This window comes from Nothobranchius furzeri, chromosome 1 (assembly GCF_043380555.1).
Source record: "Nothobranchius furzeri strain GRZ-AD chromosome 1, NfurGRZ-RIMD1, whole genome shotgun sequence".
Taxonomy (NCBI): Eukaryota; Metazoa; Chordata; class Actinopteri; order Cyprinodontiformes; family Nothobranchiidae; genus Nothobranchius; species Nothobranchius furzeri.
Window position 1 is genome coordinate 33,107,642 of NC_091741.1, and position 16,129 is coordinate 33,123,770.

The 16,129-nt window shown below is 46.2% G+C and overlaps 1 protein-coding gene across 8 annotated transcripts in view; it reads right to left on the minus strand.

Moving 5' to 3' along the window:
• eps8a (EGFR pathway substrate 8a, signaling adaptor) overlaps positions 1 to 16,129 on the minus strand; it is an 85,151-nt gene that overhangs the window by 13,405 nt on the left and 55,617 nt on the right. For 4 of the 8 annotated variants that reach the window (XM_054739932.2, XM_070555692.1, XM_070555661.1 and 1 more), the window contains exons 10-19: positions 15,756 to 15,882; positions 14,475 to 14,563; positions 14,294 to 14,368; positions 14,015 to 14,163; positions 12,914 to 13,091; positions 12,701 to 12,825; positions 7,631 to 7,739; positions 5,717 to 5,857; positions 5,591 to 5,626; positions 4,686 to 4,709 (exon numbers count right to left, since the gene is read on the minus strand). In XM_054739932.2, coding sequence (XP_054595907.2) covers positions 4,686 to 4,709; positions 5,591 to 5,626; positions 5,717 to 5,857; positions 7,631 to 7,739; positions 12,701 to 12,825; positions 12,914 to 13,091; positions 14,015 to 14,163; positions 14,294 to 14,368; positions 14,475 to 14,563; positions 15,756 to 15,882 — 1,053 coding nt within the window. Of the gene's footprint in view, positions 1 to 619; positions 1,040 to 4,685; positions 4,710 to 5,590; positions 5,627 to 5,716; positions 5,858 to 7,630; positions 7,740 to 12,700; positions 12,826 to 12,913; positions 13,092 to 14,014; positions 14,164 to 14,293; positions 14,369 to 14,474; positions 14,564 to 15,755; positions 15,883 to 16,129 lie in introns of those variants that run through there. The other 4 variants (XM_070555752.1, XM_070555684.1, XM_054739937.2 and 1 more) reach the window with 4 other exon arrangements.

Sequence of the window (16,129 nt, forward strand, 5' to 3'; positions counted from 1 at the left end):
TGAGCTAGTTTTTAGCTGGTTACTAAAATACCTGTCTGTACTTATTTGATTGATGGTAGTTTTACTTTCTATTAGACTCCAAATGTAATCATTTGGCACGTTTCTAATTCATAATTTGTAATAATGTAATCGGTGATGTTAGCATTAGCATTCCTATGGGTTTTTCCATGTATATTAGCATTGCGCTAACCACTCGCTGCCAAATAGCAGCCTTTGCGATTAGAAAATCTCCTTTTGTCACATCGCAATTTAATTGCACATGCAGTTAATCGTTCAGCCCTAATATACATGCAGCTCTATGCTAAAAGTCTATTTTCAAAGAGGTAATGATGGATTTCTTTGTAAAAGTTGTCCATCTTTCCAACAGAACGATTTGACTGGACCAACGTAACGTGATAACAACGTAACGTGATTACGTAACTTCCATAAGGTTCATGTTCAGCCAATCAACTACTTTGACGTCATCGGCAGTCGACGGACCCTGAGCCGATCTTGTACCGACACCGGTTGGAGAGAACAAAATCTCAGTGTAACCGCTGCCACAACCACAGTCTTAAAGCTCCGGGGATCCCCACTGTCCACGCACACCCCACCCACCACTGCCCTGATAGGGAAGTCCTCCAATCCTCCACCGGAGCTTTATCCACTTTGACAGAACGGAAATCAAGAGGATGATGTCGCATCAAAACAGAAATAAATGAAAAGAAAAATGAACACACCACAAAACGATAGACGTAACACCGGGCAACTTCAACTAAATATTCATAAAAATATATGAAAATCTCACAAATTATGTTAAATGTTTCTTTTTATTTTAGAAATGAAAGTGACACGAAAATCGCTGTAGCGTAACAAAGACTTTTATGTTAGAGGTCAGAGTTCACCGACATTGAAGTGCCGGCGAGTCTTCTGCCAGTAATGTGGGGTGCTTCTTCATCCAGCCTCCTTCTCTAAACTCCACATCTGGAGATGCCATCGTAACCAGTTCTCTCTCGCTTCGTTATCTGAGAAGCACGAGGTTCTTCACAAGACGAGATACCTAAATCATTGCAGGAAGGCATTATTTTAGTGATCAGGTAAGACCGTACCAACGGATGGCCATTAAGGTCAAAAATCCCCGAGAGCACAACCTCCCAGCAAAATAACAAGATCATCAGATTCCCTTTCATCACTGGCAACGAGTGAAGAGGTAAATGTCTAAAACAACAACGTTCATTAAAGGTGAAAGTTCGTTACAAGTCAGTAAATGCATTTTGTCCTCACAGGCTCCCGTAGAAGGAAACATGGACTCTAATAAGGCGTCACCCAGAGACTTGGAAGCGCTGCCATGTATTTTAGAAAAGATTTATAGGGTTATATGTTTTGAAACCGACAATATTATTCAAGTGGGCATCTTTTAATTCGTTTACAACATTTCAATGGATACTTTCAGAGATTAATGGTGAAAACTACACTTTAATAATCTTATTTTGTCTTATAAATGATTTCCTGACTTTACAAGTTATTTACAATCATGTCCTACATTATCTACAAGTCATGTTTCATCTAAAGTGATTTAATAACGTCTTGACTGCTTTACAGTACTGAATGAATCTACACAAATGTTTATTCTTGAAATGCCTTATTTCAGATCTTAAATACACCAAATGAGTCTATTTGATGATTTAATAATGATTTATTATCAGTTATGTCACATATTAATACCGGTATATTAACTAATGACTGTTAAACACATTTACGTCACATGCTAGGTGACGTAAATGTGTTTAAGTGTCTGAGAAAAGGGGAGGTCTGAGGACTCTTTGAAAACACCCACTAAAAATTCTTTAATCCGGTTGTTCCAAAACTTAGAAACAACAAACCCTTAAAACACTTCCTCTATTCGGCAGTTCCTGCTAACGCTTCCAGCTTACGCTAAATCACCACCCTTTGGGAAACCAAGCCAGATTTTTCAGTGGAATAATTTGAGTGGCATAAGAACCATATTTTTTCAGAAACAACCAATTATTATTTGTTTTTATCTGCAAAACAACACATCACATGTGAAACGGTCCACCTGCAGACCCTTTGGGTTCAGAGGAATACGGCCTCTGACATCCAGCAGTCAAACTTCTTGTTTCCGGCTAGCCGGATTGCCGAGAAGCCTCCACACACGGGTATCGTAGCTCTGCGCTGGTGGTGGATGGGTTAGGATTAATGTGATAACCTGTTAAACCTTATTAAACATTCAGCCAGTTTTATTTTACAAACCCAGACATCACACCTTTCTGAGTCCCTGAACTGGGCTCTCAAAAACATCTAAGGTCTTGTTTCATCAGAGGTCTTTATAATCATTGGTCCTTCATCATCAGCAGTGGTAGAAATATAGTAATAAACTGATTTTTATAAACTATATTTTTGTCGCTTTGTCAAATTATTATAAAGAGTTGTTTCATCATCAGTGGAACATTAAAGGCTCAATAATATTGATAATCCATATTTTTATGGAATATAACATTTTATTGAATACTTATATTTTTTGAAGATTTATTAAAAGTGACCACCTACAGTACTGTCAGTTAGATTAAGGACAGCACAATGTCTGAGTGTTGGTATCGTTTCTGTACCTGCTGATTTCCACTCGGTAGTTAAGGCCAAAAATGAAAAACAGCTGGAAAACAAACTAAAGCCAGAATAAATAAGGATGAGAACAAAAATGGATATTTTGGCCTGAAACTGGTCCTAAAGACCACGTTCACTTGTTTTTTCCAACACATCTCCGGTGGCATAAATGATAGATTGTAAGTCAATCTCTGTGGGGAAAATGCTCTGGCGCTCATGCTTCAGGAGCTAGAAGACAGTCAGAGGAGTGAGCTGTACAAGGCAGGATCTGGAGTCTGATTTGCTGATATGTGGACATCTCTCTGATTGGTTAACAGCAACACAACTACCACTGATCATCATCAACTTTAATTAAAACGTGCTTTTCATCAGCTAGGAGGTAAACCAGAGCACTGTGCATGCATAAAATAATTTAATACATCACTGACCCATGCAGGGGCCCACAAAATAAACATTAAGACAAATAAAACTGAAGCTAAAAGCCAAACATTTTAATAAAACAACACTAAAATAGGATAAAATTAAGACAAATGATCTAAAAAAGCTAAAATAAACTAACAAGCACAGCTAAGTTATCTCCACAAATAACACAAGCCTGGAGGAGTTCTGCTGTGTGGTGGAGTTGCTAAAGCTAACAGTTAGCTTCTACTAGCTGAGATGTTCTCTGCTGTTTCCTGGACTAAACCATCAACAGCCTTCCCCGTCGTGAGTCCAGATGGGTGGGTCCATGAATGTTAGTGACAGGGTGACGTAGATCTGTCAGGATTTTCTATCCTAGAGTTTCACCGTCTGTTTTCTATCAGAAGCTGATGCGGGAGATAGGTGTAGGAGACTATTTTCATGTTCAGCCTATATGAGACACTAAGAGTGACCCGTTAGAATCAGACATAATCATTAAAGAATGTTTTTTCTGTGAACTTGGTCTTTAAAGGCGTACACAGTAGGCTTGTGTTTTACTGGATATAACTTTAATTATTGACTTTATCTTTAAACAGCTTATTTGGAGGAGGGAATTTTTAGATTGTTTTGGAATTGTCGTCATTTTCCAACTGTTCATCTGAATACTTTTAATTGACTAAAAATGGCCGTCCTTTCACATACAGCCCCATCTAGATTTTTCATTCAAACAGTATTCTTGGTCAGTTCTTTGATTATAAAATAGTTTCCATAGAAACCAGAATGAGAGGAAAGAACATAAAAGTTCTACAGAAGTGGGTTGTTCAGGGACTTTTCTGTGTTCCATCTGCAACAAACTGGGCATGCTCACAGCAACAGCCGGCATCCAGAAACCGGCCAATCAGAGGAAAGTGGGACTAAAACCAGGAAGTGAAACACACAGATGAGGGGTGTTTCTCAATGTCAAGGACCGTTGCCTTGATGTCTTGGCCCCGCCCCTGTTGCCTAGGACATACGTCATCAGGACCCGCCAAGGCGTGTTCCAATGTCAATGTTCTGCCGAGGCGTTTGTTCTCCATTTGTTAGTGGTTTAGCTAGCTGAGAGAGGATACACGGGAGGTGCCTTGTAGCCTAGCCTTGGTCAAAGGTTTCCCGCGCTGTATTTTCAAAAGGATGGCGGATCAGGAGCCTTCGGGGAAAAGTTTCAAGTTTAAATGTAAGTCAGCTATCGGGCTGATATCTGAAATATTTTTAGATCTAAAGAAGTTATCTATGGCTGGTTAGTTGCTTAGTAGTTGCAGCTTCGGAGGCTAGCAGGTAGCAACCCGCTTACATATTTATTTAACTGATACATACACAATTTAAAAAGTAAAAGGTATACATTAATATTGAAATTTAAACAAATGAAATATAACATTACGCCACATGTCATGACCGCTGAGGAAACCGAAGCCGAAGACTATTTGATTTTACCGTTTTCTTTGACCAAGGAAGGACAGCGTCCTCGTAAGCTAGGCGCCTGGCCTTGCAAGACATCGCCTAGGGAGGCTAGGCGCCTTGACAATGAAAAACACCCAAGGAGATGAATGAGCAGGATCAGCAGGGAATTAAACTAGTGAACAACACGTAGCTTTCAGACATCTAAACAGGAAATAAAGCATCTGTTCAGACACAAATAGCTGGTTTACCTCGTTTAGCTCTCCCAGTAACTGCTGCTGAACCAAACCAAAAACGGAGAGAGAAAGAAACACCTTTAATCTGCTACTAACTCACCTACTCAGCTCTACTCAGGTTCTACTCTCAGCTCTTAAAGGAACAGTCTGGCATTCGGCCCAAAACTTAAGAGAACGTTGGGTCCGACCCACGGCTCATTGATGAAGCAACACCTTAAACATTTGGTGTAGTTCCACAAGTAAACCGACAGATAATCCACTAAGACTCCCAGAACGGGGTGCTATTCCTCTAGGATGATCCACAGTGAAGGCAGGACGGAAACCTGGAAGCAGCTGGTCGGCACCCAGCCCGAGTCCCAACCCGATGCCTGCCCCAACAGCCGGACCAAGTCGTGACCTGAAGTCTGGCCCAATGGCCAGCCCAAGTGTCAACCCGATGCCCAGCCCGAGTCCTAACCAGATGCCTGACCTGAGTCCCAATCTGACGCCTGACCCAACAGCCAGCCTAAGTCCCTACCTGACGCCCAGCCCGAGTCCTGACCCAATGCCTGGGCCACCAGCCAGCCCCTGACTTCCAGCCTGAGACCTGATATGATGCCTTGCCCACCAGTCAGCCCGAGTTCCAAACCCCACGCCTGACCCAACGGCCAGTCTGAGTCCCGGCCAGATGCCTGGCCAACTTGTCAGCCCAAGTCCCAACCTGATGCCTAGCCCAAGTTTCGACCGAATGCCTGGCCCACCAGCCAGCCCGAGTCCTGACCCGAAGCCTAGCCCAAATCCTGATCCGACGCCTGGCCCACCAGCCAGCCCAAGTCCCAGCCCGACTGCTCCTCTAAGACGATCCACAGCAAAGGAAACCGCAGCAAGTCAAAAAGAAGCTTGGAAGCCTTCAGCCCAGTTCTGGGCCTGATTCTTCCTACCTTAAACAACTCAAACTCCTTCTTTGGCATCATGAGCTTAGATGATGGGAGACAGAAGATGAGACCACATGAGTTGGCAGTGTGAGGATGAGCGAGGTGATGAAGGTGATGAAGATGTGCTCGTACCTGGATGGTGTGGCTGTAGACTGGTTCTCCTCGACTCGTCATGTCCACGGCCTTTGTGATCTCCAAGACGTTGTTTGGCACGTAGCCAGCACACCCGCAACCGTTCCGAACTTTCCACCATTGCTTCCTGTCGTCGAGCACCTGACAGACATACCTCAGGGAATCAGCAGACAGTGTGTGTGTGTGTGTGCGTGTGTGCGCGCGCGCGTTGGGGGGGCTTGAAGAGAGACAAGTGAAAGCAGAAACTAAACTACAGTCAAGGTCCCCACTGTGATGTGAGCTCTTGTGTTTGCTCCAGTAAGAAGCCTCGCTGCATGTGAAGAGTGTGTTACAGTAATCTAGACGGGAGGAGATAAAGGCATGGAGAACCATTTCAAGTTCATGTTTGGACACCAACCTTCTCAGTTTGGAGATATTTCTTAAGTTATAAAAACAGTTTCGGACCAACGTTTTTGAGTGGCCTTCAAGAGACGTTGATGGTCAAAAACACCCAAATTCCTTAAGTTTGTCTTGACAGAAGATAAATGACCAAGACTAGACTAATCAGGGGAACCGTGCTCTCAGGGGCGATGATCAGACATTCAGTCTTTTTCAGAGTTTAACTGGAGGAAGTTTTCTTCTAGCCAGCTGGTGATCGCTGATAGACACTCTAGTAACTCAGACTGTTTATAGAACTCAGAATCCTTAAAGGAGCAGTACAGCTGAATATCATCTGCATATAGGTGATAAGAGACATTATCGAGAGGGTGCATGTGCAGCAGAAACGACAGTGGTCCCAAAACAGAGCCTTGGGGTACCCCACAGAACAGATGGGTAGAATCTGAAATGATGTGGTTTCTACAGACACTAACTTCTGTTAGAAAGGTATGATCTAAACCAGTCTAGACCAGTTCCAGAGATCCCCACCGAGTCACCAAGTCTGTTATTAAGGTGTTGTGATCAACAGAGTCAGAAGCTGCAGAAAGATCTAACATCACTAGCACTGTGAACTCCCCATTGTCTGCAGCCATCATGATGTCACTGGAAACTTTAAACAAATCTGTTTCTGTTGAACGCTTTTCACCAAAACCAGACTGGAACTTGTCAGAACTGTTGTGTAGTTCCAGAAAAGTCATCAGCTGATCCGCCACAACCTTTTACAATATTTTAGAGATGAAGGCTCGTTTAGAGATGGGTCTGCGGTTTTTAGGCAGATGGGTCCAGACTTGGTTTTTAAGGATGGTTCAACAACTGCATGTTTGAACACAGATGGTTCAGAGCCAGATTGTAGGGATGCATTAATAAAATCTACAATGCATGGGTCAGTTTGGTGAAACATCCCGATGAACAAGGTAGCAGGACTGAAATCAGCAGGGCGTGAGGTTGCTTTCATGTGTTTCTGAATGACGCACGTCCCGGAAATCTACAGGAGTAAAGATGGACCATGGTTGGGAGGGAGGGGGTTGGATGGGGGGCAGGAAGTAGATGAGGGTGATATTTCTGATTTTATTCTGAAAGGATGCTAGACAGTTGTTACAGTCAGACTTTGAGTGCGCTGGCATAAGAGAGGCGTGAGGAGAAACGATCTGGTTTATGGTGTCAAACAGGACTAGAGTAATTCCTGTTTACAGCGATCAGCTGAGCAAGCCCTGGAGTTTACACAGACAGCAGGTCACACACAGCTTTGACTCTGGTGGCTACATCTGACCACCCAAGCGGTCTTTTTCATCAACAACCAGGAAAATGCTGCTTTACGTTCTACTGCCCATTTAAACTTGTGCTGAAGGTTTAAGTGTGAGCCGGCAGATTTCTGTTTGAAGTTTGGACCACATCTCCACTTTGGACCTTTGTGGGTTAAACTCAAGCCAGACTAACTTTACTCAGGCGCCACAACCTCGCTGCTGAAATCTGAACATGTGGAAAAGTCTTGCTCACCTCAACGAGTTCATCTTTCAGAACCGACAGCTCCGTGTTGTTTCTCGCTACAAAGTCGTACTTTGATTTGGCAAAAAGTTTCTGTTGAGGTCTGTCGGCGTCAAATCCTCTGAAACCAAAATATTCACAATTATCAGTAAATACAAAACTAATGACATCAATAAGAAATAAACAGACAACGCTGACCACCCTCATTATTATTGTTTTTTTCTTCAATTATTTGTGTTTTTGGTGAAGATCGGCAGCCTCTGTCCTCCATGAAGTTGAGGCTTTAAAGGAGAACCTTTGGGACTTTAACAGTCTTAAAGTCTCTCTGGTCTCAGTTTCAGTACCCTCCAGAATAAGCTGCTTCAGGGCTCTGTCGCTCTAGGGTTATGTAAGAATGTAGAGAATTTCACAGTGACAAATCCCAAAAGACTCTGGTGTTTCAGTCGTTCTGGAAGGACGGTTCTACTGAAACGTGTTTCATATCCAGCTGGCTGCTGGATCGTCAGTGTTTCTCCTTTCAAAACAAAGGAAGGAGGGACGTTAGAGTGGGGGTGCCGTGTCTCCGGCGAGCTAATGCCGCAGCGCCCACAAGTTTCATTTGACGACTGCCGGTAAAAGAGTTGTTTAGAGTGGCTGCAGTAACTCAATCCTACCACAGGATGTCAGTTTTTACTTCATTTCTATATGATGAACCTTTAAGAAGTAAAGCTGTTAGTGGCCACACCCACCCATTACCTGATTGGTCACTGTGAAAAAGATAACTGATATTCTGGAGGGACCAAGAGTAGAGCTGATGCCCCTCTGGCCTGGAGTGGGGGGGGGGGGTCTATGGCTTATTTTAGGCACATAATCTTCACATAGAATCATCTAAACCTAATCTGGAGCCGTGGAGAAACGTCCCACCTTTACTCAGAAGAAAGAAGAACCTTCAGAAGATTTGAAGATTCAGACTGAGATGAAAGAAAAGTTTTTCTGGTTAAAATTAGAAAAGAAATAGTGAAAAAACATTAAAAGTAAAAAAACTAAGATATGGTTTTTATTTAGGTTTATTCTACTTAATAATTAATGTAGAACAGCTTAAATATTACACGCATTTATTAGTTTGAATGTGTCCTTTCAGATTTAAAGTTGAACCATTTAAATAAATAAATCAGCAGCAACTATTATTACATTTCGTCTTTGTTAACAAAACTTCTTATTTTTACTTTTATTAATAAATATCTCAGAAACACTTTTCATTCGTTTTAGATTTAAATTCATTGTAAAACATTTTGTACCAACGGTAAATAACCTGTTTTTGTACAGCGCGTTCTAAGGATTCTACAACCCCCCAAGGCGCTTCACAACACAACGGTGGTGATGAGCTACCGTGTAGCCACAGCTGCCCTGAGCCGCGCTGACAGAGGAGTAGTATTGATAATGGAGGAGAGGACGAGAATGATCCAAATTACAGAGAAGAAATGTTGGAGACATACAAGAAGGAGGTGTTCTACAAGAACCCAGGAGGGATGGAGGTGTTCTACAAGAACCCAGGAGGGACGGAGGTGTTCTACACAAACCCAGGAGGGATGGAGGTGTTCTACAAGAACCCAGGAGGGATGGAGGTGTTCTACAAGAACCCAGGAGGGACGGAGGTGTTCTACAAGAACCCAGGAGGGATGGAGGTGTTCTACAAGAACCCAGGAGGGATGGAGGTGTTCTACACAAACCCAGGAGGGATGGAGGTGTTCTGCAAGAACCCAGGAGGGATGGAGGTGTTCTGCAAGAACCCAGGAGGGATGGAGGTGTTCTACACAAACCCTGGAGGGATGGAGGTGTTCTACAAGAACCCAGGAGGGATGGAGGTGTTCTGCAAGAACCCAGGAGGGATGGAGGTGTTCTGCAAGAACCCAGGAGGGATGGAGGTGTTCTACACAAACCCTGGAGGGATGGAGGTGTTCTACAAGAACCCAGGAGGGATGGAGGGGTTCTACACAAACCCAGGAGAGATGGAGGTGTTCTGCAAGAACCCAGGAGGGATGGAGGTGTTCTACAAGAACCCAGGAGGGATGGAGGTGTTCTACACAAACCCAGGAGAGATGGAGGTGTTCTACACAAACCCAGGAGGGATGGAGGTGTTCTACAAGAACCCAGGAGGGATGGAGGTGTTCTACAAGAACCCAGGAGGGATGGAGGTGTTCTACAAGAACCCAGGAGGGATGGAGGTGTTCTACAAGAACCCAGGAGGGATGGAGGTGTTCTACAAGAACCCAGGAGGGATGGAGGTGTTCTACAAGAACCCAGGAGGGATGGAGGTGTTCTACAAGAACCCAGGAGGGATGGAGGTGTTCTACAAGAACCCAGGAGGGATAGAGTGTTCTACAAGAACCCAGGAGGGATAGAGGTGTTCTACAAGAACCCAGGAGGGATGGAGGTGTTCTACAAGAACCCAGGAGGGATGGAGGTGTTCTGCAAGAACCCAGGAGGGATGGAGGTGTTCTGCAAGAACCCAGGAGGGATGGAGGTGTTCTACAAGAACCCAGGAGGGATGGAGGTGTTCTGCAAGAACCCAGGAGGAATGGAGGTGTTCTACAAGAACCCAGGAGGGATGGAGGGGTTCTACAAGAACCCTGGAGGGATGGAGGTGTTCTGCAAGAACCCAGGAGGGATGGAGGTGTTCTACACAAACCCTGGAGGGATGGAGGTGTTCTACAAGAACCCAGGAGGGATGGAGGTGTTCTACACAAACCCAGGAGGGATGGAGGTGTTCTGCAAGAACCCAGGAGGGATGGAGGTGTTCTACAACAACCCAGGAGGGATTGAGGTGTTCTACACAAACCCAGGAGAGATAGAGGTGTTCTACACAAACCCAGGAGGGATGGAGGTGTTCTACAAGAACCCAGGAGGGATGGAGGTGTTCTACAAGAACCCAGGAGGGATGGAGGTGTTCTACAAGAACCCAGGAGGGATGGAGGTGTTCTACAAGAACCCAGGAGGGATAGAGGTGTTCTACAAGAACCCAGGAGGGATGGAGGTGTTCTACAAGAACCCAGGAGGGATGGAGGTGTTCTACAAGAACCCAGGAGGGATAGAGGTGTTCTACAAGAACCCAGGAGGGATGGAGGTGTTCTACAAGCACCCAGGAGGGATAGAGGTGTTCTACAAGAACCCAGGAGGGATGGAGGTGTTCTACAAGAACCCAGGAGGGATGGAGGTGTTCTACACGAACCCAGGAGGGATGGAGGTGTTCTACACGAAACCAGGAGGGATGGAGGTGTTCTACACGAACCCAGGAGGGATGGAGGTGTTCTGCAAGAACCCAGAAGAGATGGAGGTGTTTTACACAAACCCAGGAGAGATGGAGGTGTTCTACACAAACCAAGGAGGGATGGAGGTGTTCTGCAAGAACCCAGGAGGGATGGAGGTGTTCTACAAGAACCCAGGAGGGAAGGAGGTGTTCTGTAAGAACCCAGGAGGGATGGAGGTGTTCTACAAGAACCCAGGAGGGATGGAGGTGTTGTACAAGAACCCAGGAGGGATGGAGGTGTTCTGCAAGAACCCAGGAGGGATGGAGGTGTTCTACAAGAACCCAGGAGGGATGGAGGTGTTCTGCAAGAACCCAGGAGGGATGGAGGTGTTCTACACAAACCCAGGAGGAATGGAGGTGTTCTACAAGAACCCAGGAGGGATGGAGGTGTTCTACAAGAACCCAGGAGGGATGGAGGTGTTCTGCAAGAACCCAGGAGGGATGGAGGTGTTCTACAAGAACCCAGAAGGGATGGAGGTGTTCTGCAAGAACCCAGGAGGGATGGAGGTGTTGTCCAAGAACCCAGGAGGGATGGAGGTGTTTTACACAAACCCAGGAGGGATGGAGGTGTTCTACAAGAACCCAGGAGGGATGGAGGTGTTCTACAAGAACCCAGGAGGGATGGAGGTGTTCTACAAGAACCCAGGAGGGATGGAGGTGTTCTACACAAACCCAGGAGGGATGGAGGTGTTCTGCAAGAACCCAGGAGGGATGGAGGTGTTCTACAAGAACCCAGGAGGGATGGAGGTGTTCTGCAAGAACCCAGGAGGGATGGAGGTGTTCTACAAGAACCCAGGAGGGATGGAGGTGTTCTACAAGAACCCAGAAGGGATGGAGGTGTTCTGCAAGAACCCAGGAGGGATGGAGGTGTTCTGCAAGAACCCAGGAGGGATGGAGGTGTTCTACAAGAACCCAGGAGGGATGGAGGTGTTCTACAAGAACCCAGGAGGGATGGAGGTGTTCTGCAAGAACCCAGAAGGGATGGAGGTGTTCTACAAGAACCCAGAAGGGATGGAGGTGTTCTGCAAGAACCCAGGAGGGATGGAGGTGTTCTACAAGAACCCAGGAGGGATGGAGGTGTTCTGCAAGAACCCAGGAGGGATGGAGGTGTTCTACACGAACCCAGGAGGGATGGAGGTGTTCTACAAGAACCCAGGAGGGATGGAGGTGTTCTGCAAGAACCCAGGAGGGATGGAGGTGTTCTGCAAGAACCCAGGAGGGATGGAGGTGTTCTACAAGAACCCAGGAGGGATGGAGGTGTTCTACACGAACCCAGAAGGGATGGAGGTGTTCTACAAGAACCCAGAAGGGATGGAGGTGTTCTGCAAGAACCCAGGAGGGATGGAGGTGTTCTACAAGAACCCAGGAGGGATGGAGGTGTTCTGCAAGAACCCAGGAGGGATGGAGGTGTTCTACAAGAACCCAGGAGGGATGGAGGTGTTCTGCAAGAACCCAGGAGGGATGGAGGTGTTCTACACGAACCCAGGAGGGATGGAGGTGTTCTACACGAACCCAGGAGGGATGGAGGTGTTCTACAAGAACCCAGGAGGGATGGAGGTGTTCTGCAAGAACCCAGAAGGGATGGAGGTGTGTCGCACCGTTTTGGTAGATGATGTCATCGCGGTAATTTATTTTCTATTTAAGTTTGAAATAAAAACATCTACATTTAACTTTGTATCCCAGTTACTATGACTGAGGGTTTTAACACTAAATGATGAATGAGCGATTCTAGAGGCGGCGGCCGGAAAACATCGGTGGGATCGGTTCTCCAGGGCGTCACATGACCTGCAGTTTACCGGTCTACACGGCGGCTGATGGCATGTTTAAAAGCAGCCATGGCCGTGTCCTGATCCAGGATCTGGAATTGTTTGGAGTTGGAAAAGGCGTACCCATCATCCGGAGGATACCTCGAAAACGCTACCTGGACAAAGGACACACAGCACATACATGTAGATGGTACTTTATCGTAGCGTGTTTTATCAGAACCGCTTTTTGAACCAAGTCTAGACCTCCTGAGGCAGTCGCAGGTCCTCCAACCTCTGGACGTCGGCACCAACGAGGCTTTCAGCCAGCTGCATCAGCTCCTGTTCCCGACTCGGAGTCACCGACGACAGCACGGGAGGTTCCCAGCCATCACGCAGCCGAAGCTCACAGGGAGGGAAGTAGTGGTCCTTTGGCCACTCCAGCCTGGAAAATCCACAGAGAGCAGGATGTGAGCAAGATTCAAAGACAATGTGGAAGGTCCCTGAGGTCCAGTGACCAAAGCCTACTGGTTGTGCAGCACCAGGCTAAAGGTCAAAGGTGATATTCTCAGTCCCTACACCTCCAGCAGGTCCCTGAGGTCCAGTGACCAAAGCCTACTGGTTGTGCAGCACCAGGCTAAAGGTCAAAGGTGATATTCTCAGTCCCTACACCTCCAGCAGGTCCCTGAGGTCCAGTGACCAAAGCCTACTGGTTGTGCAGCACCAGGCTAAAGACCAAAGCTGCTGCTGTGGCCCCCAGACTCTGGACCTCTCTCCCCCTGAGCCTGAGATCAGTGGACTCAGTGGTCTCCTCTAAAAAGCAGCTGAAGCCTCACCTGTTTGTACGTTCATTCTGCGCTCTTCTTCTGAATGCATTAGTAAGTTATGTTTTTAAACACGAGAACAATTTTTTAGCTTGCTGACAGTTTTGATCGCTCCTGCGCTCTCCATCAGGGCTAGCCGCTAATGGCCGCGTCACTTCCTTCTGCATCTGCCTGCAGGTGTGGAAACGGTCAGCAAGGTGAAAGCCTTTCCTGAGTTTAAAAACATAACTTACAAATGCGTTCAGCAGACTCACCTGCTCAGGCGTTGGCGTGGTCATCATCATCATCACCCTCTCCTTGTTCTGCTCCTTCTGCCGTTTCCGTCTTTCCCGGGATTTCTCTCGTTCCTATTCATCCATCTCTCCCTTTCCTCGCATTTTAATCACAATTATTTTTTGTATCTTTTTCATATTTTTAATTTTTGGTTTTGTGATTTTTATCTTAGAGGCTCTGAATAAAAGATTGTGTTCTTTCCAATCAAAGAGAATGTGATGAGGAGAGGAGCACGTAGACGAGAACCTGAACAGAGCCAGGAAGTTCTCACCTGCACTTGGTCCACCCATCTCCCAGCGTCACCCACAGGTGCCGCTCCTCTGCTGTCCCTGAGGCATGGAGGAACTCAATGGCGTCTCTGGTGAGCAGCGGAACCACGACGCTCCGAGCCAGATCGGTGCCACCAGACGCTTGGATCACCTGATGACATCAGAACTCAGGTTGTTCCATGCATTCATGATTAAATGGATCATAATCCATCAAAAGGAATTATCATGTACCGCAGAACCGGCTCTAGCTCCTCACTTCCTGGAAAGGTGATGGGACTTACCATCCTGAGTGGAGAGAACAGGAAGTGGACCAGATCCACTGCACTTGGGTTCTGAATGTGGTCCTTCAGCTTGGCCTGCGGGTCAGAATACACAGTGAGGTGGTTCTGAAAGGCGAGGAACAAACTGAACTTGTTTCTGGTCCAGGTTCTAGGTGCAGTGAGGAGGTGAAGGTTCTGATACCAGCTGGTTGAAGGCGTGTTTGAACTTCTGTAGACAGTCAACAAATTCATCTTCTCCAGGAGGTTTGGACCTCAGAGACAGAACCCCCTCTGGTGGAAAACAGGAGCAGAGACAAGGTGGTTCAGCTTTGACCCGCGGGGCTTCGTTCGGTCAGACTCAAGAGGCACAGAACCGGTTTTACAGCTGCTGGCCCACCGTAGGCACAGCACACGGGAACAACCAGCGGCGGCACTGCCGAGGTGCCATTCGTTGTTTTCTTCAACACCAGAACAAGACTCCATGACTCAGCATGTTTACATGCAGCCAGTATTTGTGTTTGTGTTGATCACTGGGACTCAAGCCCCTCCCCCACAGTAAGGCGGCAGCCCAGGGAGACTCCGTCACCGTAAGCGATGGAAAAAACAAACCAATCATTTGACACAGAGGCGGACATATAACTCATAAAAACCTATTTATTACTTCTATTACTAATGATTATAAATGATGAATTAAGGTGAGACACTGAATGAGCAACGATGAAATGTGAGCTGTTACGTAAAAAGCTTTATTAGGTGGGGTCTGGGTTGTAGGAGCTGTGTGAAGTTACTGAATATCAGCAGGAACTGATAAGTGGTTCAAGTTTCATTCACTCGTTTATAGATTTAGACGAATCAGAATCTAACAAGTGTAAAACGGGCACTTACCAAGAGCCTCAGACACTTAGAGCAGGCCTCATCCATTTAATATGAAGTAAACACGTTAAACAGTCATTTATTAATGTGTGAATATACTGATAATACATCATTATTAAATCCAGCTAGTAGACGAGTTGAGTCTCCTGCAGGAGCTCGGAGGTGCAGCAGGACGTGAATGGTGGGAGAAAAGAAGTCAGGCGATGGGATGGGATGTCTCCCCAGATGGGGAGGTTAGCAGCAGAGTGTTTGCTGGTTTGGAGACCAGACAGTGAAGATGTGGAACACTGATGAAGCACTAAATAATCCAGGCAGATGAAGCCAGCTGGACAGTTCTGTGTGATGACCTCTTGGGTTAGAAAAGGGCTATCCCAGGGGCCGTAACGAGGGTTTGCCTGTTTACATGGCCTTGCAGAACCGGGTTACTGGCTTCGTGTAAACGCCGTCAATGACCCTAACACTTTTGTTTATAATAGATTTATTTGTTATTTTTCTTCTCCTAATTATATTTTCCATTTGAACAGATAAATAACTCTTTCAGAAATTCAGACAAATGTCCCGTCCTGTAGTTCCACCGGTCACCTGGGGGAGGCGCACAGGTGCGACTCACCTCCTGGACCTTTCTTCTTGCCCTTCTTGACCTTTTTCCTCTTGGAGAGTTCAGAGAAAGCCTCGGCAGCTTTCTGCAGTTTGGTGACGAAGAACTCGATGTCGTCCAGGATGTGATTCAGGATTTGCTGCAGGAATAAGAGCAGATTCCCCATGAGCTGGTTCTGCAGGATGTCAATGATTAAGCCAGAACCAACAGACCAAAGTCCATCCCCCCCCCCCCCCCCCCCCCCCCGCCATGTCAGAATAAGAATACCTTTATTAGTCCCTCAGTGGGGAAATTGCAATATTGCAATGGCTCAAGTACAGCAGGATAGCAGCAGTAGCACCCAAGATATCGCACAAGAGTACATAATGAGTTAAGATAATTATTGC